At 38.6% G+C, this 27,294-nt stretch overlaps 1 protein-coding gene across 3 annotated transcripts in view; it reads left to right on the top strand.

The window, feature by feature from the left end:
• The first annotated feature begins 565 nt into the window (after nt 1-565).
• RAPGEF4 (Rap guanine nucleotide exchange factor 4) overlaps nt 566-27,294 on the top strand; it is a 140,863-nt gene continuing 114,134 nt past the window's right edge. The window contains exons 1-4 of one of the 3 annotated variants that reach the window (XM_058027622.1): nt 566-749; nt 12,111-12,253; nt 13,307-13,395; nt 22,000-22,146. In XM_058027622.1, the coding sequence (XP_057883605.1) occupies nt 685-749; nt 12,111-12,253; nt 13,307-13,395; nt 22,000-22,146 (444 nt within the window). In that variant the 5' untranslated portion in view covers nt 566-684. Of the gene's footprint in view, nt 750-11,625; nt 11,672-12,110; nt 12,254-13,306; nt 13,396-21,999; nt 22,147-27,294 lie in introns of those variants that run through there. The other 2 variants (XM_058027623.1, XM_058027624.1) reach the window with 2 other exon arrangements.

The raw sequence follows: 27,294 nt of genomic DNA, 5'->3' as shown, positions 1-27,294 counted from the left end.
GTGTGGGCGTGTTTCACTGTACACTAAACTCACCCTTCTCATGCTATGTGTTGGGTTCCTTCCAAGTGCCAAATCCTCTTCACAGGCTGTGCTGCCCAGCTCATTTTTCACGTACAAGAAATGAGAGCTTAGCACACAGTTTCATGGGAGATGACAGCGGACTGCAGGAAGGGTCCAGGAAAAATCCTGAAATGCGGACTGCACCTTCCTTTCACTCACCCACTGTGCACTTGTTACTGGGGGCGGGGGGACGGGACAGTGCTCTGGAGCGCCGATGAAACACTCCTGAGCTGCTTATGGCAATTACAACGCTCGTGTTGCCCCTCCAATTGAAACCAAGTCAAGGTGAAGCGAGGGGAGGGATCACTAAGCCGGGTTCAGGTGCGGGCACTGAGGAGCTCAGGGAATCCACCTTTTAGGAGGGGAGTGACTTCTTTCCGCCCCCTCCCTGGGCCGCTCCCTGCCGGCTGTACTGAAGCGGGGCCGGGTATCTCGGCCGCCGCCGGTCGGAACCCGTGAGGGCGGCGGGCGGCCCAGCTCGGCCGCTGCGGCGGGCCCTGGGCGAGCCCATCGCGCCGTGCGCGCAGGGAGGGAGCGAGGACGGACGGACGGACCGACCGACCGGCGCGCGGGCGGGGAGAGCCACCGCCAGCCGGGTGCACGGCAACCTGATCCCGGTCCAACATGGTCGCCGCTCACGCCTCCCATTCCTCGTCCTCCGGCGAGTGGATCGCGTGCCTGGATAAAAGGTATCGGCATCTTCCCAGGAGCCGCTGCGGAGGGATGCTGTGTGGCTGCATGTGTATGTATGTATGTGTGTGTGTGTCTGCGCTGACACCCCCCATCCCCGCTCTCCATCAGATCCTGCCTTACATAAGGAGCGTGCAGGTGGGAAGGAAAACGCCTGGGGGAAGCCAGGGCGGCGGGCAAGGATGAGAGCTAGAAATACTCCGGGCAGCGGAGGGGACAGGCAGTCCCCACAGGGAATGCTGCTCCCCGCCGGGAAGATACTGCACGTGGTGGAGGAGGGGGAGCTCCGGGGCGGGGAGAGGGCCTGGGGCTGCCAGCCGGGGACCCCCCGCCGTATCGGCCATGGCAGACCCGCTGCATCCTGCCCTCGTCCGCCCTCACCTGCCCCCACGGCGATCCAGCCGCTGCCTCCCCTCCGCTCCGTACACCGCGCCCGCTCCCGCAGCGGCCGCACAGCCCCCGCCCAGCAGCGTCGCAGGGCGGACGGGAAAGGACGAGTCCCTCTGGTCCCCGCTGCGGCGGCCCGGGGCCCGCGGCTGTCCCCGGGCTGTGGGTGGTGCAGGCGGGCGGCGGCACCGCGCGGGCGGCAGGCACGGCTGGCTGACGTGTGCTCAGAGCTGGTGTGCGCGCTGCCAAAAATACGGGCAAATTATTGTTATTAAAAAAGTAGCGTTAAAAATTCTCTGCGGTGCTTTCTCTCGGGTGCTGCAGCCCAGAGTCTCGCAATGTCGAGTCGCGTGGCGGGTGGTTTGAACGCCCTTTGCTGTATTCATAGCTTTGATTCTTGGATTAGTTCAGAAGTCATTTAATGGCTGAACACTCACTGTGTCTCCTGTGGTCTAGGAATTTAGTTAACAAAAATGTAGACCACAGATACCCTGTGGAGCTCAAAAGAAAGCTACCAGAGAGAATTCCCTTGCGTGGTGCATGGCAGTTAGCTGAGCATCCTGAGCCAGCTTTTGACAGGTGGCATAATTTGGGGCTGTGCTGAGGGGAGAACCCTTTGTGCACATAGAGGGGACCTTCCCCTTCTCACAGTTTCTCCCCTTTTCAGGTAACTATTAGTCTTGTAGGACTGCACTTACTATTAGGTTTTCCTTGACAGTCCAGGTAGCAAACTGTAAGTCAATGGAACTTCTGGGTTAGACACTCTAGACACCTGACACAGATGCTGATCCTCCTCTGTAACATGTGACCTCTTAGAGATCAAATCATGTTTATAAACGTTGAAAGCACTCATAAAGTAAATACAAACAGAACTGTTGATGGTGATCTAGCCAAGAGCCAAAGTGAGGCCTCTCTGTAAACTGACGTCGAGCGGATGTGAAGGAGAGTATGAGTCCCAGTACTTTTAGATTGGTGATCCTTTTGTTTCTGTTTTCCTACATGCAATACACTCTGAGATTCAAACTGTGAACTCAAATTCAGGGCTTAATGAAGTACGTAGCCTTGGGGAGTAGACAATGTATTTAGTAAGCATATGTCTGACATTTAACTTAGAAATCTCTCTGTCATAAGTAATAAGTGACCCTTTCTGTAACACAAATTTCATTAGAGCTATTAAGGTGAAACTTTCACTTTTTGTTACTTGGAGTAAGCTAGTAGAACCAACTTATGGAGTGGAAAGAATCAGTTCCAAGTGTTCTTAAGAATTATGCCTTACCCTTTCCCAGAAGGCAGCCTATATGTAGGAGAAACCCATAACATGAACGATTGTAGGTTTTTTCCTCATCTCTGCTATGCTCTGCTTTGTGATTATAGGTAGTACACATATGCATTTTATTCTGTTTTTCCATGTAAAAACATAGTGGTTTTCATTAACTTACACACTTATGTTTCTAAAGTGTATTTATTTTCTATAGATAATCTTACCAGTGCAGTAATTTGAATTATTATCAATGTCTATGTATTTTAAACCTTTTAAAAATTGTATAGCATTTTCTATCCCAAGTGTGAATTCTGTGAATATGGGATCATTTAATGAGTAAATTCTCTATAGAGTACCATGTGTTTTTACGAAATAATAAATAGAGTTTTAATATGTTCAAGTCAATTAATATATTTCCAGGAGAAAAACAGTTCTAAAACTGGTATGCTTTAGAAAGTTAAGTGACCCTCAACAAAGATAATTGAAATAAAATATGGATTATGCAATATAATTATGTGGAAAAAAATCAAAATGGAAATAGCAAAATACATCATGTATAGAAATTAATGTATTTTTTGTTTGTTCTTCAGGTTTTTCCCCAAATCATGTGTCAAAGTGGAACTACTAACATTTAAAATTAGAGCACATATAAAAATGGAGAACTGCCAAAATGTTACAGAAGAAATGTTATTACTATGTAGGGTACTGTGGGCTGGGACAACCAGTGCTTTGTCCATGCATCTTCCATGTGTAGTTACTGGCCACAAGTCAAAGATCCACACTTAAAAATCAAATATATGGGACAGTATTTATATATAAAGTTACAAGTGTAAAGGTAAGGAAAATTTCAGAACACTGTGCTCTATCAAGAATATTTAATTTTTGCAGGAGAGATCAACAGTGAGCAACTGTACATCCTGGTTATACCTGGACATATGAGTAATTTTTCTCTTGAGGAAACCAGTCCTTTTACATTTGAAGTAATAGTTGCCTTACGCTGATTTCTTAGGCAGCAGAAGTACCCCTCTAATCTTAGCACTTTTCTGTATGTCTGCTCTGCACATAATTTAAAGAGGATCACTGATTTATGCATGTGTGTACAGTTAACTTAGGAAGAATGTCTTCTCTATTCTCATGTGTTCTGAACAGGAAATTTACATGTTGATGGTGTCTTTACTGAATGGTAGACAAAGTATTTTTTATGTAACTATTATTTCTCTAAATCTGGTCCCATTTACGAATTCACTTAGTAGTTTTAATTGGATTCAGATGCAAGCTATTAGGGATGTACAGCATGCACAACTGCTAGAGATCCCAGGATTTCATACCTGGCTATGGCAGCTGGTGTTTCTCTGAATTAAATGTAACCTTCAGTGCCTTAACAGACTGGAGGAGTGGATCACAGGGCAAAGCATGTAACTTCACTGGCCTGTTGTGCTAAGAATGTTATGATCTTTGCCTAATGACTTTTAGATTATTTAAATAGGAATGGGCTTTTCAAGGACTTCTGGTACATACTGAGTCTTTATAACCTTGTCATTCTTGTTAGTCTTGCGTATCTCAGACCTGTTCCTCCCACAGATTTGAATGTAAATTCAGATTGAAGCTACATAACAGCAACATATTTGAATCAGGATTTGGTTTTTTAGTTCAGTGTAACATGTATTTGAGATACAAGCTTTGTTTGCTTAGAGTAAACAAGGGATCCCTTGTGAACATACAATAGGCTAGAATAAAGAATTGATATTCTGAGAGAATTGTTGTAGAAGAAATAGAGAAAATGCTTGTCATCCACTATAACCTTTAGTTATGTCAAAGATAACGGGATATAAATTTATAATCAGGCAATATTATGAATACAGTTGCATTATGACGCTATTTTATTTTAAAATGTATTTTTGTGCAATTGGTGAAACTTACAATGTCTTCTATATAAATTCCTCCCTTGCTTTTTATTTGTTACAAATCCATAGGAATATCCCCATTTTCATGTAGTTTGCATCTGAACAAAATCATGGACATGCACTGCAGTTCCGGTTGGCTTGGGTGCTTCGTGTTTTCTCTCTGTGTGCTGTGTGACTAAGCTGGTATGTGCTTGGATCAAGTCTGTGTGGGGATATAGCAGCAGAAGGCACTGCAGTGGATGTGGAAACTCAGAGCTGTACAGACACAGCCCAAGTGCTTTCCAGCATTCCTGTGAGGGTGCAGTCTTCTGAGAGCGATGAATAACAGAGTTATCTTTCCACATCATGCGCCTCATTTTCTAGTTCAGTGCAAAGGTGCAGTCTTTGATGAATAATAAAAAAGCCTTTTCCTTTCCACGTTTTCTTAGAAAAACCAAAATAATTGTTTGTAGGTCTGTGCATTTCATCAAGTATGTGAATTAAATCCTACTGAGAGCTGGAGTTGTATTTTAAGCAAGCCGTGTTATTTTTGCTCTCTGGTTTACAATTTGCAGTATCGGCTTCCATTTATTACATGTGATTGCAGTAAGTTACACACAGTGTGTGTAAACATTGTCACAGCCAGCAGAGCAAGGCAGTATGTGCACATTGGACAGTTAGGACATGATACATTCAGATTTACTTGGTAGTCTTGTGAAGTGGCTGCATGATTGGTATGCTACATGTACACCTATAGGTTTTCTCTTTCATCAGATGATACTGGAAACATGTTTAAACTCTCGTTGCCTGACTTCTTTCTGACATGTTATTAGGATTTGATCTCTAAAATCCTATACTCTGAGCAGATTAAATTTCTTTTATAACAAAACTCTATATTCCAGCAAAAGGAATTAAAAAAACAGCAAACCAGCGAATTGAAATTGTGCCCTCAAAGTCAGGTGTTCACCAGATATTTTCCAATTACAAGTATTTTTCTTATCTAGCATGACATCTGTTTTTGTCTGCATCTTACAATTTACTGCATTTAACAAAGCTCATCATTCTAATGATACTTCCTTTGTGCTGTATTTTCTGCTCTGTATTTGGCATGATCAGTTTCTATTTCTGCAGCTTTGTCAATATCCATGAGTGTTTCCTGAACTGACTTTCCCTTTCATCTTTGAATTTGTCAGTTGTCAAAATGCATGCAAATGTAAATCTGTAAAACTTATTTCATTATTGCTGTAAATTTTAAATTTCCACTAGCTGTTACAATGCAGATCCTAAATCAGGAAAGGTGCATTTGGCATGGTGGTGTTGGTGAATAGTGGTGGCCAGAGTTTGAATTGAGGGATATCATCACTTGCATATTGTTCAATTACAGATTTCATTTGCAGTGTATCTCAGAGTCTGTCTTCATATTAAAGTGCTTTCAATGTTTATTATGAAGCTGCAGTGCTGGTTAATGTAATTTCATCTGGATTTACTTCTATCAAATGGAATTTTAACTGCCCTGAGCTCCAGTTTATGTTTATGAAATTTGGATGTTTAATTCAATAAGATTTAGTCACGTCTTGATTACAAAGCATCTGTAATACATTAAGATTCTCGCAAAGTAAGGAATGTAATTCTGTATTTTGATTTCTCTTGAATTATTCTGTCTTTTTAGACAGCAAATGAAGGTGGAAAAGAGTCTAATTGCTACTAGATCTATGTTGTTCAGGTAGTGTCTTTTTAACTTGAGAGAAATCTTTATGAATATAACCAGTTAATAAATACATATTTTGCCATTCCACTGTATATACGGATCTAAGAATTGATCTTTTGGAAGGATGTATAATTGATACATGAGGGTATGTAAAGAAGTGAGCACACTTGATTGCTCTGTTTAACTCTCCAATAATTTTTCAGTGTATTGATCAAAGTTATTTAATTGATAAATATGACAATGAGGTAGGTAAAGGAGAGTCCCCTATATTTGCCTTCCTTTTGTCCTCACTAACGAAGACAGAACTCCCCTCTAACAAATTCTGTCTGCCTGCGGCTGGCAGCCAGTCAGTCTGCATTTAACTGGCTGGCCATTCCGTACCTGTGCAGAGCAGCATTATCTACAGTGTTTCTTGTACCTTATGTACAGGACCTGAGAGATTGTCCCAGGGATTCTCAGTGTAGGTGACAGTAGTGATTAACTGAAAACTAAGCACAGGCAATTTTGTGTTGCCTTTTTTTTTTTTAATCTAAACTCCAGAATTATTTAGGTGTGTAAGAATCCTAGGAAACAGTTTTTAACTAAAATTCTTTTTCCTCTTTGTCAGAGGAGATGAGAGCTGGAATCCCAAAATCTCTTAAAATGACATTCAAGAGAAAAGAATAGTAATGTGATTATTGTTTAAACGCCTCGTGATGAGGCTTTTCCCATGACAAGGGAAAGAGGATCTGAATTGTGAGTGTTGAAAACAGATTTGGTAATACCACTGTAAAAAGTGAAAAGTACTCTTGGTGGGAGTTAATTATCTTTTGTTGCCATTGAAGTAAACCCTTATGTGGAAAGTACTTCAGATTAAAAGTAACTTCATTTATTGTTAGCATTTAAGTGGCTTACTACAGGTCTAAAATGCTTTGATAGATCACTGGTATTCCACTCTTAAACTTTCCTTTCTCAAAGAGAAATGAAAAGTCAAAGTTCCTTACAGCATTGTGTGGAGGAGAGAGTTGCAGTATTGTCCTGCTCTCACTAAGGGAAGATGCTCTGTTGGTGCTGGTATTTTTCTGCATCCTACAGCATTGTTTTTCTGCATGTCAGGAAAGGGCAGAAGAAAGGACAGGAGAAAGTACCGAAATGATCTGGTTTTAATTGACATTCCTTGGTGCTGTCTACTTGCTCATGTTTCACAGCTGAAAATATTTTAAAGTACTATTAAATTCATTAAATAGCCCATGGTAGGGGTTACTGGTACTTTCCAGCTCATAGAGTTTGCCTTTGCATCTTTGCATTGATGCTTTGGTTTTAACCCAGCAATGAACTAGTTTTACTTGTCTGTTCTAGTGTTTTAGCTGTTTTCCACAGTCTCAACAGTGGAAGAAATAGATCCATCTGCTCATCTTTCGTGGGCTGTTCATTGCTGTCTGAATTGAAATACTGCTGTTTTAAAAAGTTAAAAAGATCAAGGGAAGGGAATTCAATGCTTTCATTCAGTTGGAGCACGATTCAGGTTTTTGAACACATTTAATAGAAATAAACATTTTAAACTGCTAGAGGCATCTTGTCAAAGAAGGTAAAACCACATCTGTTCGGTTTTTTTTCTCAAATGTCAAACCCAGCATGAGAAAGAACCTAAAGAAAAGGACATATGGTAACAGAAAGTAATAGTTTATAGCTAGATTAAATTAACAAAAGCAAATTAAAAAACTCTAACTTGTTTCTTTCTTCTAGGTTAACAAGTGTTTCGTAACATCCTACATAAACATTCAAATACTTAATCTTAAAAATACTTAATCAAAATAGGTTCTTTTATAGAGCTATGCATATTACATGTGAGCAGAAATACTTTGCCCAGGTTGTGTATGAGAAGAATTGTAACAGTTATCCTCTGTCTGTATTTGAACTTTGAACTTGAGTAGTTTACATTTAAAAATTCAAGAAGAATTATAGAATGGCTTGGGTTGGAGGGGACCTTAGATTGTCTCATTCCAACCCCTCTTGCCATGGGCAGGGGCAGCTTCCACTGGACCAGGTTGCTCAGGGCCCTGGCCAACCTGGCCTTGAACACTGCCAGGGATGGAGCATCCGTAGTGTCTCTGTTCCTGTGCCTCAGCACCCTCAGAATTTGAAATGTATTCCTAATATCCAATTTCAGCCTACCCTCTTGCAGTTTAAAGCCATTGCCCATTGACCTGTCACTACATGTGTTGTCCTTCTCCAGCTTTCTTGTAGGCCCCTTTAGGTACTGGAAGGTGCTCTAAAATCTCCTTGGAGCCTTCTCTTCTCTCTCAGCCTATGTTCATAGGAGAGGAGCTCCAGCCCTCTCGTCACCTTCATGCTTCTCTTCTGGACTTGCTTCAGCAGGTTCATGTCCTGATTATGTTGGGGGTTGCAGAGCTGAGTGCAGGGCTCCACATGGGGTCTCATGAGAGCAGAGCTGAAGGGGAGAATTGTCTCCCTGGACCTGCTGGCCATGCTGCTTTTGATCCTGCCCAGGATGTGGCTGGCTTTCAGGGCTGCCAGCACTCATGTTGAGCTTAACAGCCTTATGAGGATAGACTTGGGGCAGATTTTCTTAATAATTGTCTTTCATAGCTAGTCAAGCAGACATTGCCAAGAAAATTGTTTTGTCTCTATAAAATATGCTCCTGAAATCTTCACATCCAAATAAGGAGGGGTAAAATCAATCTCTTATTGGCATAATTGAATAGAAATATGTAACTAGCATTGATGCTATCACTTGTATATGTATGCTGGGGTGTTGTATTGAAGAAGCAGAAGATAGATGATGTCTTGTGTGAAAACATTACTGCCAGCTAATAACTTACTATGCTCTGAAGAGGCAAATTAGTAATATAAATAAGGCATTTTGGGGTCAAACAAAGCAGAAAGGCTTGTAGGGTGGTGAAAATAAATTACTCTTGCTTTTCATCCTTTCCTAATAATTTATTTGGTAGCTTTGCTTTGCAACTTTTAAAGTGCCCCCTTGGCTTTGGCTGCAGTGAAATGAGATGTCCGCCCAGTTTGACTTAAAATTTATTTTGAGTGGGGTGGTCTAGGGAGGAGATGCTTCACTTGCCTTAAAATGCTTTTACTCCAGCTCATACATCTATCAAATGAGAGCTGGAGAAACTTAATTGAGTTAATATATTTGTTCATATTTTTAGATTAACCTGTGATCCTAATTCCATACATTGGTCTTGAGATTTCAGAAATGGGTACAGGACAATTTTCTGCTTTAGCAGAAAATGAAGTGGTAGCTGAAGACCCACTGAAATGTGTTTTTTGACTTTGTTTGCTCATGGATATGAGATTGTAACTCTGCAGCATCAGCAGTGAAGGGATACTTCAGTAGCATCAGCATCAATAAAACAGAGCAGAACAGAAATAAATCTGCAGCAGCAGGAGTTCAGCAGAGGAGGGCCAAGCTCGGTGAGATTGAACAACAGTGGTGATCACAGAGAGCTGTCTATAGGTAATCTGATGAGGTATCTGGAAAGGTCTTTCCAGGAGCTTTTGGAGCCATATTGGGAGTGTAGGGATATTCCTTGGGATTGACTTTTGTAGCATATCTTTGTGTTCTGGGGAATGGTTCCTTTTTGGATTAATACCATTGACTTTTTAAAGTGTGATTGCAGTGAAAATAAAGCTTGAATAATTCTCCATCTGCCAGCAGTAGTACTTTTCTATTAATAGATCGAGTCATTAATTGTCTAAGGACTGTATTATAACACTAGCTGTTTAAGTATTACTCCAAACTGTGCTTTACAAAAACAAGTTTACAGTAAGATAGCTATGATGAAGAAATAAATTTATGTTGTTCTGTCCAGACTGTTTATGTTCCAGGTTAGGGAGCTTGTACTTAGGAAACAGAAAAACAAAATTTGGCATCATAAATAGATTAATGTTAAGTTAATGATAATTAATGTCAAGTTAATGATAATTGTACTTTACCATGATGATAATTTTATTAAAAGATGCTTTGTAGAAAATGGTCAAACTTTGCCTGAGTTTTGCAGTCCTGTGGAAAAACAGTTAATGCTGCCATGGTACATTTTTCTCAGTAACTAATACTTGGCTTTTGAAACCAGATTCATTGCTATAGATTATGAACACTTAGTAGAAATGAGTTTGAGCGCTACTAATACTACTATTACACTGCAGTCTGAAATTTTACACAGGCAGAATTTCATGTGCTCCCAAGGGCCACCTCAGCTTGGGAAACCTGTTGGTAATTCCTTACTCCTTAACACTGAGGGCATTTCCCAGGACCTCTGAAAAAAATCCAAAGGCATCTTGTTGTCAGACAAGTTGAATCCTTGTTAATTTTTATGAATAAGAATTAATTATCTTAACCAAACAGCTGAATCTTGAACTGGATGATTTTCTGAGAATGATCTCACCTTTTTGAGTTGTTGGGTTTTGCTGGTTTTTTTGAGAGTCTGTAAATTAAGGTAGTTAGTGTTTCAAGAGTTAGTGTAGTTGGGTAGGGATCTTGTATAAGTAGATTTTGAATCTGCTTGCAAGCTACACCTCCTAATCTTCTTAAAAGGATTTTGACAAGAGAGTTAATGCTTATTAATACTTGTCAGCTAGTGCACAGTCAAGAAAAAAAGAAATGGGTGAAAATCTTACATGAAATATTTCAAAAGAGAGCTATTGTAGTTGATTGTAGTTTGAAGTGGTAAGAGAATGTCACTGTGATGTAGAAGCAAGTGCATACACCAGAGAATTATTATTCTCATCTGTAGTTAATAAGGGTAAATTGGAGTATAAACAAGAATAGAGATTTAATCCCTCCTTGACATAATTTAATAAGAAAGGTGAGATACTGAGATTCAATGCAAGTAGGATCTGGGTTTCTTCACTGAGACAAAGATTTGGATTCCTTAAAGTCTTTGATTTCAAAGAGGAATCTTTAAAAAATCTTGTTGGAGGGAGTGCTTACACTGTTAATATAACAATAAGGCGAATAAAGATATGTATTTGTGAACTTAGCCTTCACTCATTGTAGCTACCTGACTTCTGTTCATTCTGTTCATTATAAGCCCATCCATTGGTGGAAAGGACATTTTTGTCAGAAAAATTAACTAGCAACATTTGAGTGAGTAATAAGTTTAATGATTACTAGCAGTTATCTCTCTTTCTGTTATGTCTTTATACATGAATAATTTCTTCATCTGATTGAGTATGACGTCCTAGGAAAATTCTGTTTCTTTCTGTCCTTAGTGGTTTGCATGTAGTCTGTTATAATTCTTTTTCTAATGCTGTCAGCTAGTGTTTGGCTTATCTGCTGATTCATAATATTCAATAATTACATTTAAAGTGTGTTACAGAGCTAATTCACTTTATTTTCATAAATATGTAGTAGTATGCTGAACCTGCTCAACTGCTGGTCTACATGCTGCTTTGTTGTAGAGCGTTCTGCAATTTTATTTTCCTTGAAATCTTGCTTTTTTTAAAAGGTGTTGCTGTCAAAGGTTTAAAATATTTTAAATATTGGAGTTAAAACTCATGAGTGTTACTGATGAAAAATTAAGATTCTTGCATGCATATTTAATTTGTCCAACATTAAGACACAGACACTTCATGGAAGACAATATACGTATTAAAGGTTTCCTTCTTCCTTGAAAGTGAGAAGAGGAAAGTCAGTTTATAGTCAGTAAAATGCAGAAGAGAAGCCTGGATGTAAGAGTTACTGTTGGTATCTAATGCTTTCCATTTAGCCACATAGAGAACATTTGTTTTGGGCACTGATTTCACGGACCTCTTGTGTGTTTGCATATCTGTTTGTTATGTTTTCTTACAAACCTAAAGCTATTAATTATTCTAAGATCTTTAGGATTAGGACTGTATCATCATATATACTTGTACAGTGATGCTGCATTGAGACTTTGGTGCTGTGTGGGCTTCTGGATGCTGCCTGTGTTGAAATTATAAGAATCATGTTCAAGTTGATAAAGGGCAGTTGTTAGGATGTCTTGGAAGGAGTTTATTATGTAGCTGTAAAATGCATTTTAATTTATTTATTATTATGGTGTGATATTTAATGCAAACATTTTTAAGTTCAGTGCATGCAGGTGGAGATATTTCTCTGATTAAGCCCTTGTGTTTTGTTTTCTTGCAGGCCTTTGGAACGTTCTAGTGAAGATGTAGATATAATATTCACACGACTGAAAGAAGTGAAAGCTTTTGAGAAATTTCATCCAAACCTTCTCCAGCAGATATGTCTCTGTGGATATTATGAAAATCTGGAAAAAGGAATCACATGTAAGACAGTTTCGTAGGATTATGTATTTTATGCAGATAAACTTGCAGGTTAGACTGTGATTGTCTGTGGGAGATTCATGAGAGCAGAATCAGTGGAATGTTTACAGTCACAGTCATGGGGCAAGGCAGGACTAAAGTGCTGCTTGCTCTACAAACACAGTGTGTAGTGAATCTATGGTAACAGGGCATACAGTAGGATGTAGGACTCTACCACTGTTCTGTTGAAAGATTACAAGCCAGTCATTGGACTTAAGCCTCATTCTTCTCCTGTAAATGTATTATTGATTGCTTTTGCCAGTGCTTTGTGCTGCCAGGGGCAAAGGTGTGTCAGCAGCACATCACTGATAGTGTGTGGTTTCCAGGCTCCCTGGCACAAGCCAAACCTGCAGAGCTGCAAACTGCTGAGAGGTGCAGCAGCTCTGTGCCTGCACTGGCAGCCCGTGGGCCTGATGTAGGTGCACACCTGTGCTTGGTCTGCGAAGCTCAGATGGAAATAAGTGGTAGTCTTGTGATGGGAATGCATACCAGGGGAATAGCTGATGAAAACCTGTGGTATTAGTAAAGTCTCAGAAACACCTCAGGTAAATCTGGCATGCAGCACTGAAATTTACTTACAGTAAGAGGGATTTTGATGCTCTGTAATCACACAGTTGGAATGCCTGGACATCAAAGTCTTGCAATCACTGTTCAATTAATTGGTAGCTGTGTCTGCACTGGATGATTGTGAATTTCAAAGGGACATTGTTCTGAAAAACTTTCCTTGTTTGTTTTGTTTCTTTGGTTGGTTAATTAACTAAGAACAGTAGAACAGAAGCAAACTGGGGAGAAGAGTGAAGCAGTTCTATGCTTTCATTGTTTCCATAGTGTATTGACTAGTTTACTAAAATATGTGCTTTCCAGTGTCACTGGAAGTATTGCTGTAATTGTAAATAAGTAATCTCATATGGCAAATTGGATGGTGCCAGCAGTGACCACAGTATTGCAGTAATATGTGAGAAAATGTTTATTACTGTTGCTAAGATAACTATTATTGACAAGATTTCATCTCTCCAGTATTCCGTCAGGGTGATATTGGGACGAATTGGTATGCTGTCCTGACAGGATCACTGGATGTGAAGGTGTCTGATACAAGCAACCACCAGGTAAAATGCAACCATCTGGTCAGCAGTACAAAGAAAGAATAAAATTTATGGTGAGGTAGATAACAACACATTCTATAGAGATATTTTGTCATATCACAAGGATGTATATGTTTCTCTGAGTCTCTTTTAGTCTTAGTTGTCCTTAGTCTAAGGAAGGCGAATCATACCATTGATTACAAGAAGCTGAAGAGTAATGCTCTGAAAATGATCTACCTTTCAATGTGAAACAAGTCTCCTCTGTCTTTTCCAGTAGTGCTAAAGAAGTTGTGCTAGATTGGAGAGTTGTTAATTCATACTCTAGAAATATTTAATTCAGTTCTTCTTTAGGAAGTTCAAAGTGAACCCACTAGCAATGCAATCTAATAACAGCAGAATGCAGTCTCCACTGCAGGAATGGGGAAGTGGTGTAGTAATAGCAGACTATTGGAACTGCTGCCATGTTGGACAAGAAGCCTGTAGGTAATACCTAGTCAGTGTTAAGAAACAGAAAAACAAGTCAAATTCTCCCCAAATTTAAAGTGGTTTCTCAGTATCGTGGTGCTCCTGGATTTATAAAATTTAGAGTAAATAAAAATCTAAAGGGATGAGATACTTTTAGAGTCTCCCATCCATGTTGTCTAATGTCATGTACCTGTTGTTGTGAGCTTAGTCTTCTGGGAAGGCATCCTGTCCCTTCCCTGCCCCCATGTTTGAGACCAGCGATTGTCCCCTGATGTCCCATGGGGTTGTACCTCTGATAAGGGACTCGTTGTGCCTTTGCATTAGTATAGCTATCCAGAACCTTACAGAGACTGCTACCCATTTTCCCCACCTGGACTGAAAAGAGCATGTGTAGGGGGGGATTGTGGTGGTGTATTCTTTGCCCAAAGTTTGGCTGATTGAGGAAAGTTTTTTGCTCATAGCAGAAATTGGATTTTTTTCGCTTTGTTGAGCATCGCATCACCATTGCAATTGGGTCAGAATGCAAGTCAAGGCAGTGTGTGAGTACTGGGTCTCTCTATTTTCTGCAGTAGAATGGTATATGCAAAAGGAACTTCTTTCATATTATTTTTAGCAACCTCTTCACTGTACTAAGTAGAGATTGATTGAGAGTATAATTAGCTTAATTTGAGCAATTCTTGGCATGGCCTGGCTGTCACTGTTATTGTCACAATTTGGAACAGTACTGGGCTTTATGAGACCCTTTTCTGTGGATGTCTAAAGCAATCAGGATTTTCCAGTGTTTGCCAAAAGATGGCACTACACTGTTGTGAAGAATCAATGCTCTTTACTCAGAAAGTAACACATCTGCACAATCTGGATGTTAAATTAAGAATCTCTTTGGAGTGTTGATTTATTCCATTAGATGGAGTATGGAACACTTTAGTTTCTTAATGAATATAATGTAAATATTTTTTTCTGCTTGTTCAGGTTAACTTCATTTTCCTGCCAGTAGGAAGCAGTTGAATTACAATTCATGTGATTCTAGTTCTAGAAATTATATTCTGCAGTTATTTCTTACCTCACATTTCCTTCTCATGTGAACAATGAACTGAATTCTTACCACTGCCTAGCTGCCCTAGAATGTAGCCTCACTGCCAAAAACATGGCAGCCCATGCATTTACCATTCCTGTCTGAATAACTTTCATGTGTGGGGACTCCTAAATACTATTTGAGTCCAACATTTTCTCTGTTTTTGCTCCAGCTTGGGGTTTATACCATGCCCCTCCTTGTCCATTCTTGGTCTCCTTCTCGCTCTCCTGCCTGTAGCTCCTAGATGTAGTTCCTGTACAGTCTTGCCTGTACTTTTTTGTTGGCCTGATACCAGCCATTCTTGAAACTGAAATACTTGCTAGCACTCCCTGCCTACTGTGCTCACTACAAACGCAGATGATGGGTTTGTATATATTTGTACAACAATACGGTGTTGTATTGCTGTCAGGGCAGCCCTGGCACACTCAGTTGACAGCGTTGTGCTCCCATCTGGGGATGGGTGACCAGTGCTTAAGGTGTAGGGGTACTTGGAGCACATTTTCCAATCACATCACTCAGGAGCAAAGGTCCTTTGCAAAGTCATAATAATGACTAATTGCTCTGCTGTTACTATTATACCATAAATGGCACTGATGCTAATGAGAAACTTCCAGCAGAGCAGGACAGATGCAGATGTTTACCTGAGTTTAGAAGTTTGTAAACTCATGTAAAAGTACAGGATTATTCTGTCTTTCCTAGTAGAAGGAAAGCTAACTTAGTATTTAGGTTCCTATTGGTTAAAATGTGAAATTTTATGGACACTTTAATACTTCAGATAAACAGGAGGTTTTAGATGAACTCCTGAGTTTTCTTGCAGCTTGAATTAGCCTATGATTATATGATGATGCCTACAGTGTTAATGTAAATACAGAAAATCAATTCTCTTGATTAAAAATATGAGTCCCATTTTGCTAGGCGTGTTATCTGTGTGCTTGGGAAACTTAAATTTCATCAAGCCTAGGAATTAATGCATTGTGGTACCAGCTACCATGTGCTACCTCTCTGCGCAGTCACTTTTGGTGATTGGTAGCTTTCTCCCATGAGAAGTGCAGTAAGTTATTGTGCACCTGGTCCCTACTAAAAATGTCTTAATAGTCTTTGTTCCTACAGAGTCATGTAGGGAAATGCCTTGCACTAGAAATTAAATCTCAAGGTACTAATGGATCAAGACTTCAGTGTAGCTAGTGAGGTATTAATTCATACACATTCCTGTTGCACAGTAGCTTACTAATGTAGACACCTGTGATTTCTCTCAGAAAATATCTATAATACTGGTTATGACCAAGTTGAGAATTCATGTAAACAGAAATATTGATGTTAGCTATTATTTGATATTATAATAACAGGAACTTTTACACCTATTGTTTTAAGGACTTTAATAGAGACAGACACAGATATTTAGGACCTCATAAAGCCTCGCTTTCCCACTGGTTTGCAAAAATCCTTTCTGCCTGCAAAGCTGTGTTCTGTCACGAGAGGGCAGCGTTGGAACACAGAGCAAACCCGGGCGCGGGCAGTGTTCAGTGCTGCAATGGACGCTTTGTAAATCGTGTTCGGCTATTTAACATACGCACCTCTTTAAAGAGTTTGGCCAGAGACAATTTTGCTGTTACTGTTAGTTTTGTCCCACCGAGCTGGTAAAATGTGCTGGTAATTTCATATGCCTTTGGAATGGCCACAGGGATTTGACAGGATTACTCATCCAGTACATCCTGAGTGGAGTCTGCTGTCTGTGAAAACTATTAATGGATTTTTTCTGAGCATTCAACAATCAAGAAGAGATCGAAGAGGACTTTTTCTAGGGTGAAAACGTCTCACTGTGAATTCCAGAGGTAACTGTAATGAACTGCTTTGGTCTTGCCTCAACTTGTTTGTAACAAATACCCTGATAAATACAGTACTTAAAAGTCATAGAAACATATTGTTAAGTTACCTTCAAAATAAACAGAAAAGGCAGCCTCTATAGAATATATCAGAAAGAGGTCTTTGCCCTCAGTTATGATCAGATTCTGACTTTCATTTTTATTTGGCACTGTTGTCTACCCAATGTTGAGATATTTAGTAATAGAAGTTTCTCTTAGGGATATTCCTGGTTTGGTGTTGTCTTAAATACATTACTGACAAATTGCCTTGTGTATGTTTCATTTTTGAACTCTGTTTTGAAGCTGAACAGTCTAAGGATGACTGTTGGCAGTGTCTCAGAATAAAGCTGGAAATAAATGCATTATGACATCAGTGTTACGATGTTGTCAGATTCTGCAACACTGTGATTTTCTGAATCAGATTCAGAGCCTTTTACCCCAAAGGTTTTTCTGATAATCTGTGATGGAATGAAAAGGAAAAAGACAAAGACCAAATAGCAATTTGATCTTCTGGGTTTTTTTCTCTATTTTGCCAGCTTAATTATAATGTGTGCCGGCACGTTTTGCCAGCTTATCTTGCCTATGTTATGATGGAGTTTTTTAGGCTGGTCAGTTTTTAAAAACAGACCAAATTTAACATAGAGCATTGACTTAAGAAACAATTAGCCTGTTTTATAAAAGCTGTAAAGGAGGAGCTGTGAGTGCTTGGATGGTACAGCAGTGTCAGCTGTAAGAAGATGCAGAGGGCTGGGGATGAAAAGCCAAATAAGTTAGTGGGGTTGCTGAGAAGAATGACTGTGAAGAAAGAGGTTCAGATGTTCATGTAAGAAATGGAAGAATTTCACAGCTCTTTGAAACTGAGGACAAAGGAGGTGTCTGATAAGATGAAGTGGCAGCAAGGAAAGGGATTTAAACATGGTAGTCCAATACTGCTTTCAGCATGTAAATGTCATTATGTATTTTGGAGATAACCTATGTGAAGTTGTGACATAGGTTTGTACTGTAGTTAGTAGTATAAATATGCTTAAGCTAGTTTAAAATTATTTAGTTTGAGCATGAGAACTGCTTTACCCATTGTAACACAGAGATTGGCTGAACTAATGTACTAAGCTGAGCAGCAGAGTGTGTTGGCTCATGCTGAGCTCCTGTGTTGTGGTTGTACTAATTTTGATTTTGAACTTTGCTTATTGGAAGTTAATATAGAAAAATAATTTCACTTTTCTCTGTCAGGTGATGTAGGAAAACATCTAAGACATTGCAGGTAGCTTTTTTGAATGTGGTATTACAGTTCAGTTAATCTGAACCATACATACTTTAATTAGGTACTTAAAGAGAAGCTGCTCACAGTTTTTGTAGAATCATAATGCCTTTTTTAAGTAAATAACCTTGTCTTGTGTAAAGAGGGTGGCCTAACATGTTTGCAAACTGCAGTTTTAGTGTGTTCAGAAGGTATTTCTGTGTTATTGTTAGAAATATTTTGATATGGACTTCTTGTCCGAATGCCTGGAACACTGAAGTGAAGGTAAGGGAACAGAAAAATTACTTCATAGTTTACTTTCATGTATATCCTTGGTTTCTCTGTTATAAAAGGAAATTTTTACTGAGGACAAACTGAACTGTGTCAAAGTAATAATAAGCAAACGTCTCAAAATGCCAGCTTTGGCAAAACTCCTGTTAAACATAGAGATAGTACAACGTTCTAGAGTGATACAGATTGACAGATGAGATAAAGATGCAAGGTGTAAGAAAATGATGAAATCAAAAACAATCTAGCTACATCAGCTCCCTTATAAACTCAAAATGTTGATCAAGCTAAACTTTCAAAGGAATGTCCCCAATCCCTTTGAGCCTAGCACTCGTAATGTTTTTCCCTGTTTTCTTCATTTCTCTTTCCGACACTGGGATTTTATTTACACACAAAAATTCTGTTTGCCTGCTTGAGAAACTGAAGGGGTCACAAGTCAAGGAGGAGGGATACAGGATGATCCTTGAGATGGTGGGAAGGGAATAAAGCAGAGCCTTCTTTCTGATTCTCATCCATTCCATTAAAATGGTGTGGCAAATTCAATGATATTTTGGATTGATGGGGGGGGGTAAGGGAAAGGCTTAAGAATGCATTCCCTGCATGTGTCTCATGTGGCAGTAAGAGTCAGTGAAACTGAATACACAAGCAGCCTCTGATTTGAATGCTACTGTTTTATAGTGTGTACAGAGGACAGATAGAAATGGCAGCAATCTCATCTTTCTAAGTCTCTAATACTGCCTTTTAAATAGCTGTGTGAATGTTAGCTGGTTACCAGCCACCAGAACACCCTGCTGCTTCTGGGATTGCAGAGGGGAACAGCAAACAGGGAGTTTTGAGCTGCCAGCAATCCTCCTGAAGTCTTCACTGAACAGCAGGAGATTCTTGAGTGTAAGGTTAACAGGCATAATGGGAAACACACCTGATTCCCCAGGAGGCTGGAGATGTATAAACAAGGGGTAGCGAGAAAATGGGGCTCTGAAGCCTCGAAGAAGGCATATAGGTCTGCACCCCGGTGGGCTGTGAAACTGCATTTCTGTGGACAACTGTGATGGCTGGGGAAAAAATCTGAAAGAACTTGATAACTTGATGTGATGCATTAGGTTTTAGCTTTTATATTTTTCAGTCTGTACTGCTTTAGTGTGTAGTTCTGAGCTTCATATTAAGGGATAGTAAGCTCTCTTCACAGAGTAGCTAGAAAAAACAATTCCTCCTCTAGCTTGGGACCAAGGACAACCGATCCAAATTTCAGGCCCGAGAGCATAAACAAGGTGGACTGAAGAGAGGAAAACAAGAAGGATGGGACTTCATAACTTAAAGCTCTGACTGGACAAATACCTCCCATATGCCAATGGACTAGAACTTATAAAAGTGAGAGACCTCATGACCGGTTGTCCATTTTGTGACCATTTTGGTTCATTTTGGGTGTAGCCCTGGCTGGGCTCTTGTACTGCCCAAGGTGTATCCATGGAGCCCTTTTAATAAATAGCTACTTTATTCCTTAACTCCATCTAGCCTCTGTTCTAGGTCAGCCTTAACAAGGCATTGGATGGAAGCCTGGATTTTCCTTTAATGAATGTATAAAGGACCATTCCAGCCTCTTGACCTAACATTCCACAGTTTTAATTTATTTCTTAGGCTTAAATGCCTCATCAGAAGTTATCTTATAGTTTCTTAACCAACAATTATCCTTTTTGCTTCTCATGTCTGTTCTGTCATTAAAGATTATTCTTTAGGGTTGTGAACAGTCAGAGAAGGTGAAATGTTTAAAATGAGTTTTATTTTTTGAAGGGAGGGGAGTGAGTGAGAAGTTAGAAGATGTAAACAATGTCTATGATCTACGTACAGGAAAAGTTTATTTTAGGCCAGGCTGTTTGGTTGTCCTGTCCTGAACAGAGCTCTTTTATCTGAACTTTCTGAATAGGATTGAGAATAAAGTATTGTATATCTGGAGGTGAAATTTTGTATGAGCAGTAACCCCTCATTTTCTTTGTAGATCCTTTGAATGCCATTGTGAGTATTGTACCATGCATAGAGTGTTTCAGCTCTGAAATGTAAGCTTGGGAAGGCAGATTTCAGTGTATAAACTGTATTACAGTCTGCTTGTAGAGGCTTCCATTTAGGTGCCAAGGTGCTCATTCCCAAATATTCTTTCTGTTAAAGAAAATCTGTTCTTATTTTCCTTCCTTGAAAATTTATTTCTGACATTTGGCAAATTTTTCCTAGATCTTCTCTGAGACCTAAGTGATTTTGTTTTCCTGAACACACAATTTTATATGGTAACATCTGTGTAAGAGCAATTTGCTATGGTTCAGGGAACTGGACTATTATGGGCTTTTGTCTGTGTATTGCAATTACAAAGCTACTAACTTTATATTAATAATATTTGCCTATTATGACTTATTCGATGCATGAAAGAAAAGCAGGGCAATTCTGAAAACAGAAAATGGTGCTGAAACATGTTCATGCATCTCTCCTGGATTATCAGCCACGAGGATAACAAACGTTTCTGCTTTGATTTTGCATGAATCCTACATTTTAGAATTAAACTAGACTTCTCATGTTGTATCAAGTAAAGGTAGCATGTGTTTTTATATGTTTATTTGTAATTTTCTGTGTGCTTATGAAATATTTTTCCTTTGTTAAGTACAGTTTGTATGATTTTAAATTTTTTATGCTGTGGCTAATTTTTAAAATTACTTAAGAGACCATCAGATAAGGCTCATCTCAGAAAAAAGACATGTGAGTGTTCAGCTTCAAGCCTGTGATGAGGAACAAAGCAACTTTTGAGCTGAAAATAGAACATGTATCTAAAGATCTTGATTCAAGCAAGTTGTTTAATGGCTACTTGTTTGCTCTGCAGTAGCTCAAAATTTTTATTGGAACTACTACAGAGGAGTTCCTGGCCAAGGGAGATTCATTTAGACATCATTTAGAATGGCATGTGCTCATATAGACTCCTTTGAAGTGGACTTTGCTGCTTGTTTGGGACCTTCTTATGGCTCTGTACATGGATCCGTTTTTTCCAGGTTGTTTGAAATTTGATAGTTTTCTTGAAATCCCTGATTTATGTGAAAAGTTGTTTTTTTTTTTGGTCTGGTAGTTGATTGAGAAGCATCCATTAACAATTGAAAGATTTACTGGCATTTTCAGCAGAAGGGCCAAAAGTTGGTTCAACAGTACAAGCACATTGCTTGTATAATAGAGAAATGCAATATAAATACGAGAGGATGTTATAATTGAAAGTTACGTTTTCAGAACAGAAAACATAACAGGTGAATTTTCTTTCTCATGAGAGTAGCTTGTGAAGGACAGAAGTTTCTTTTCCAAGATTGCGTTTCTGATTCTAGTTACCTTCTCATCATCTCTGACATTTCTAAAGATCTCATCATCAGTGGTGTTTAGAGGTAATTAGCAGAGATCACAGGTTTTTGTAAAGATGAAAGTGATTCTTGTGTTCTCAGATTTGCATTCAGAAATGTCTAATTCAACTGATGAATATAGAAAACAGAAGTCCCACTTGTTTCTATGTTAAAGCTTCCCATATTGTTTTAAAAGAATATTGATTTTTTTGTTGATGATGCTTAAATTAAATTTCTTTCTAAGCAGATTGCAAAAGGATCTCAAGGCAGTGCTATTAAAAATAAGACACAAAAACTTTCAAAACATCCTGAAACATTTAATGTGTCCTTTTTTTTGAATCAAAGGATGCTGTGACGATATGCACTCTTGGAATAGGAACTGCTTTTGGAGAGTCCATTCTGGATAACACTCCTCGCCATGCTACCATTGTTACCAGGGAACATAGTGAACTCCTTCGAATTGAGCAGAAGGACTTCAAAGCACTTTGGGAGGTAAGTTCAGATTTATTTGCAGTTAATGCAGAAAAAAATTACTTGACTTTGAAAGCATTTGTAATATAGTATTGCTGCATCTCATGTTGGATGAGCCCTTGTTGCTGCTGGCACGTGCAGCCCCGGGATGGAATCAGCTGGGAGTGTGGCAATAAAATAAAACAAGGGATGGGAATGACTAAGGGGCTAGAAATGGAAAGCTTTAATGGAGATAAAAGGAGGCACGCAGGTCACAACACAAAGCATAAACAGCACAGATGTACACAGCTCCTTTAGAAGATCCCCAAATGGCACGAACACAGCCTTATATAGACATTATCTGAGGGCAGGGAACCAATGAACAGAGAGAAACAGAAACAATACCTTATGTGGAGCACAAGATTAACTAATCAGACGGCAGGGTTCAGAACATAACCTTATAAGGAATAACTTAATCTGCATAATGTTCCCATCATCTTTTTCTTCTCCTTCACTTCTCACCATAACCTTACTAGAGATTTCTCATTTTAGCTTCGTAGTGTCCAGGGTCTAATGTTGTTATTTGCTGCATGGTTGGCCCACAGCCCATCCTCTCCAGGATGGATCACCGCATAGTATGATGACATTTATATCATAAGCAAAGTATAATTATTTTAAATTAGTTTGGAAAAAAAGGAAAGTTTTCACTTCTCTTTCGTGCTTCATATAATGTATGATTACATACTCCTGTATTTCTTTCTTGTAGGCCTCTTGTAATGAAATAACTTAGGTGGTAGAATTTCTGGTAGAATTTATTTATATACTGCAGGTGTTGCTCTCTTAGCCTTAATTTTGCTTTTATTGCCAGCTTTTATGAGGAGAGTCTATTTTTATTATACTCTGAAATTTTAAATTATTCTCATTTTCTCCTGTCTCATCACCAGCTGTAAGGGGTTTAGAATTTGCAGATGGATCAAGATCACTTAAAAATTGACTTAGTGATTACATGTGAATTCCCTTAAAACTTTCCTTTGTGGAAAACATACTGCTGAGGTTCTTCATTCTGTAGTATGTCTACTTTGGTATCCATGCAGAGAAGACTTCATTAACATGTTGCTGCAGAAAGTTACTGAATTTGAATCTGTTTGCATTTTTGCAAGCACTACTTTTGGTTTGAAAATTGTGGGAACTGGAAGGCATCCTGTTGGCCTGGCCTACACCATTGCCAATTTGTACTTCCAGGTTGTTTGAAATGATGACTGTACGAGTGTAGGTGTTGTGCAGAGCTGCCAGATTGTGTGACAGTGTCCTAAAGCTGCAGGTCTAGGGACACTAATTATATTGAAGAAATAGGTGCTGGTTTTAACATTTTAGTTCAGCTTCTAACTGTGGATGGATGGATTTTTTTTCTTTGTTTTCCTATGAAAGAGCAGTATTATACTGCAAATAATTGTCCTGAAGCAGTTCTGAAGTCAGTATCAGAAAAAAAGTCAGATCCCCAACTATCTACATTGGTGGAGGAAATGGCACTTTCATCACCTGCCTGACAATAAGTTACCTTGAGCACAGTTAATGGTGCAGCATTGCCAAGGCATGAAAGACCACTGTGTGAGTGAAACATGCTTGCCACTGAATGCCTGTCAGTATCAGATAATCATTGAATTGCATAGCCAGGATTTGTACTGTTTTTTGGCAGGTTCTACAATGAAATTAAAATGTTTTGGCAATTTCTACAGTTACTGAAGTTTTGCAGTTAATTTGAAGAATCTGACAAGGCAATATTTTTTTGCAGTTCACAGGGGGTTTTTTTTGCTACAGCAGCTGCATTGTAGTTTTAGGCCTTGGCATGAAAAGATGAAATATGCCAGTGGTCTCATCTGTTTTAACATATGCAGCATTTGTCAGTAGTCAGAAATTTGATAATGTGGATAGTGCTTTACAAGATAATGATGGGTGGAATAAATAAAATTTCAGGTTTCTCTGGTAACATTTTTGTAAAAATTCACTTTTAATTGGTATAAGCACAGTCATTTCTCCCATGCATATGAATTTCCTGCTAAGCTTTCAGAGATTGTTGTTCTCTTACCAGGATTATTGGAGACGTGGAGGTTCCCTTCTAAAAGTTTTTGAATTTCATATTTAAAGTTGTTTTTAAAATAATTTCAACATAATTTGCTCTTTAATCACTATAATACAGTTTAACTTCTAGCACTTTTGATGAATTTGCTGAATTTTTTGATGATAGATGCTTTTGTGGAAGATGATATGTGTTAGAAGTACTGGAGTGATCACAGGCAGCTTTAGCATACACCTTGTGTGTTGCAGCCTTTATGAAATTGAGCTGTAGAACACATCACAAATGCTGCAGGTGTCAGTCAGAGACCACAGTTTGGATTGTGGTGCTTCTTGGCCTTTTGTGCCATTTTACAGTGAACTTCTCATATATTTTGTTGTGTGTTCTTTCAAGGAGGCTATCCCTGTGCTCTCAGTGAGTGGAAAATTGTTCAATGAAATACAACTTTGCTGGTTGGTCTCAGATATAATAAAGTTGTTCATTTTTTCAAGGTAATACTTATTTCCTTGCAGCCTGCTAGTCCCAGAGTCTGCATAAACTGCAGCTAGCGTGTGATAAAGAGACAATGTTTAAAGTCGATAGAAAATTATGTAAGAAAATTTTCCCAACAGTAGCACCAGTTCTATATTATTAATAATATTGTTGTTACCTGAAGAAAGGTAAATACTTTTCTAAAGGGAGACTTTTTATGTTTTTGATGCTGCTTTGTTCTTTCTGCCTTATCCTAAGGTTCATATATCTTTGCTGTGATAAAGTCTGTATGAGGAAACTGTTAGTTACATGTCATTCTGTTTTTAATTGTGTTTAGTGAAAACCCACACAAAGTCAAGAGTGCATCACAGATATTTAGTACATATGGTACCATGGAAAAATGGGGAAAGGCAATTGTCGGTTCATTACAATCCAGATATTGTAAAAGTTAAAATCTACTGTGGGCAAATTTCAACTGTCCACATAATGAGAATTTAATTCATGAAAGAAGTAGTTTATCCAGAAAAAAAAAAAGTAAAATATTGCCAAAATAATGTAATACTGCAGTATAAGAACAGCCTAAATAAATTGTAGGGTTAGTATTCTTAAAATGGTTACTGATTTTATGTGTGTAGAATTTTAATGATTAATAATAGAAGTGTAAAAATACAATATATGTTATTTTTAATTTGTTTGGTTTTCCCCAAGAAATTAATTTTTGGGGAAATTTATTTCCTTCTTTTGAGAGAAATAACAAATCAAAACTCCTTTAACCAAATAACAGAGTTATTCCTTCAGAGGAAAGAAAATCCAATACTGCAATTTTAAGTATTTTTTCTTGTTTTTAGATTGTGAAGGTAATCTTGGAAAATGAAACAACAGAAATAGATTCAGTATTGGCTTTAATTTTCTGTACAACTAATCTGAAGTGCTAGGAGTAAAAGCTATGAAATGTCCTTCTTAACACTAAAAATTTGTTAATACTGAAGCCTACTGATGAAGTTCACATTTGCAGCAAATATTTTTATATCAATGCAGTTCTTTGAAAGACAATTACATATCCATTATGCTGCTTATGAAACTTTTAGTGTACATCCTGAAACTAGATTTTGAGAGAAAGTTTATCTATTTTAATTATTTCTAAGTTTAGAAAGAATTTTCAGTATCTCTGAAACTTCATATTGTGAATTTGCAGACTTCTCTGAGTTTTGTTTAAATTGAAAAGTAACTTATCCTGTATTAGCTGTATTGCTCTAAGCAGCAATGGTATTGGTATAATGATTCCCAGATTAGATATGTTTTACTGATGTACTTAATGCACAATATACAGCAAAGGTATTAATTTCTATGAGTACTAGTGTAGTTGGATCTATACCTGAAAAAAAAAAGAGATAGCTACTACTAAACTGACTTTTTTTTTATAATTAGTATTAGTCTGCCAGCTTTTTAAATTTAAATATTTTTTAAGTAAAAGATAGGATATTCTTTGTAAAAATACAGTAAGGTGCCTTCTGTAATACATGCAGCTTTATATTCAGTCAGCCCTTTAAGTGCAGAAAGATTTTCTGTGACCTTCATTTCTATCAGTCAGGGGATGCTGGTCAAAACAAATGACATTGTCCTGATAACAACAATTACCAGTTAAAATGAGCCAGTCTTTTCTCTAATGACTGTGTCTGTTAAAGTAGCATCCTGTTGGGGAACATCTGTTGATCTTCTCTGCTTACTCATCCTTGGAGACTCGTTGTCTATCAACGCTGTTACAGCGGATTAAAGATGATGAAATCTCACACTGAATTCTCACACAGCTGAACACTGTTTCCTGATAAAGAGCTAGTAGGTTATGGGAATCGCTGGTGATTGTTCCTTTGTGCACCGAATGTCCTTGGCTTTGGTGTCTGAAGAGCACTAATAAACGTGAAAAAAGTAATTCGTTACTGTTACAACGCTGTAGACTTCCAAGATGCTCTATGGATCTGTAGGAAAAACTACTGTTTGTGTTGATGAGGGCTTGCTTTCCTTCCTCAGCATGTAAAGTGATTGTGGTGCTAGCTACCTCGCCCAAAAAACAGCTTCAAAGCACAAAGGAAAATACATCCAAAAATAGACATGAAAATAGAAGGCTACGCATGGGGAGCTCTGGTCACGCACATCCTGTTGAGCACTACCTTGCTCCACCCCTAATAACTGGATTCTTTTAAACAGAGTCGGAGGGAAATGAGTGCATTTGAGCAGTGTGATCACTACAGTTCTCTGTAATTTATCCTTGAGCTTGTCTTTTCATGCAGTTGCAAACTGATTCAAACCCAGACAGGAAGGGAGTGAATCTGCTGAGAGGTGACTTATTTTTGGAGGTCTTTCCTACTGTGGTGTATTACTCAGCCTTCCTTGGATAACATACAAATAACCGATTTCCTTTTGTGTGGACTGTGTTAGAAGTTTCTGAACATGCCTTGAGAAACACTTGAGTAATGAAGAACAGCTATTACTTCAGCATGCAGTGACTTTGGAGAGAGGGAGACGTGGCCCCCATAAGGTCAATAAGGTCAGAATTTTTTTTTTTTTTAATTCCTATTCAGAAGCCCTTGCACATCTTGTAAACTGATAAACTGTAGTGATAACTTGATAACTTGCTTCTTGCTTTT

The sequence above is a fragment of the Melospiza georgiana genome, chromosome 7 (genome assembly GCF_028018845.1).
Source record: "Melospiza georgiana isolate bMelGeo1 chromosome 7, bMelGeo1.pri, whole genome shotgun sequence".
NCBI lineage: Eukaryota > Metazoa > Chordata > Aves > Passeriformes > Passerellidae > Melospiza > Melospiza georgiana.
This window is presented reverse-complemented; position numbering and strand designations above follow the sequence as displayed.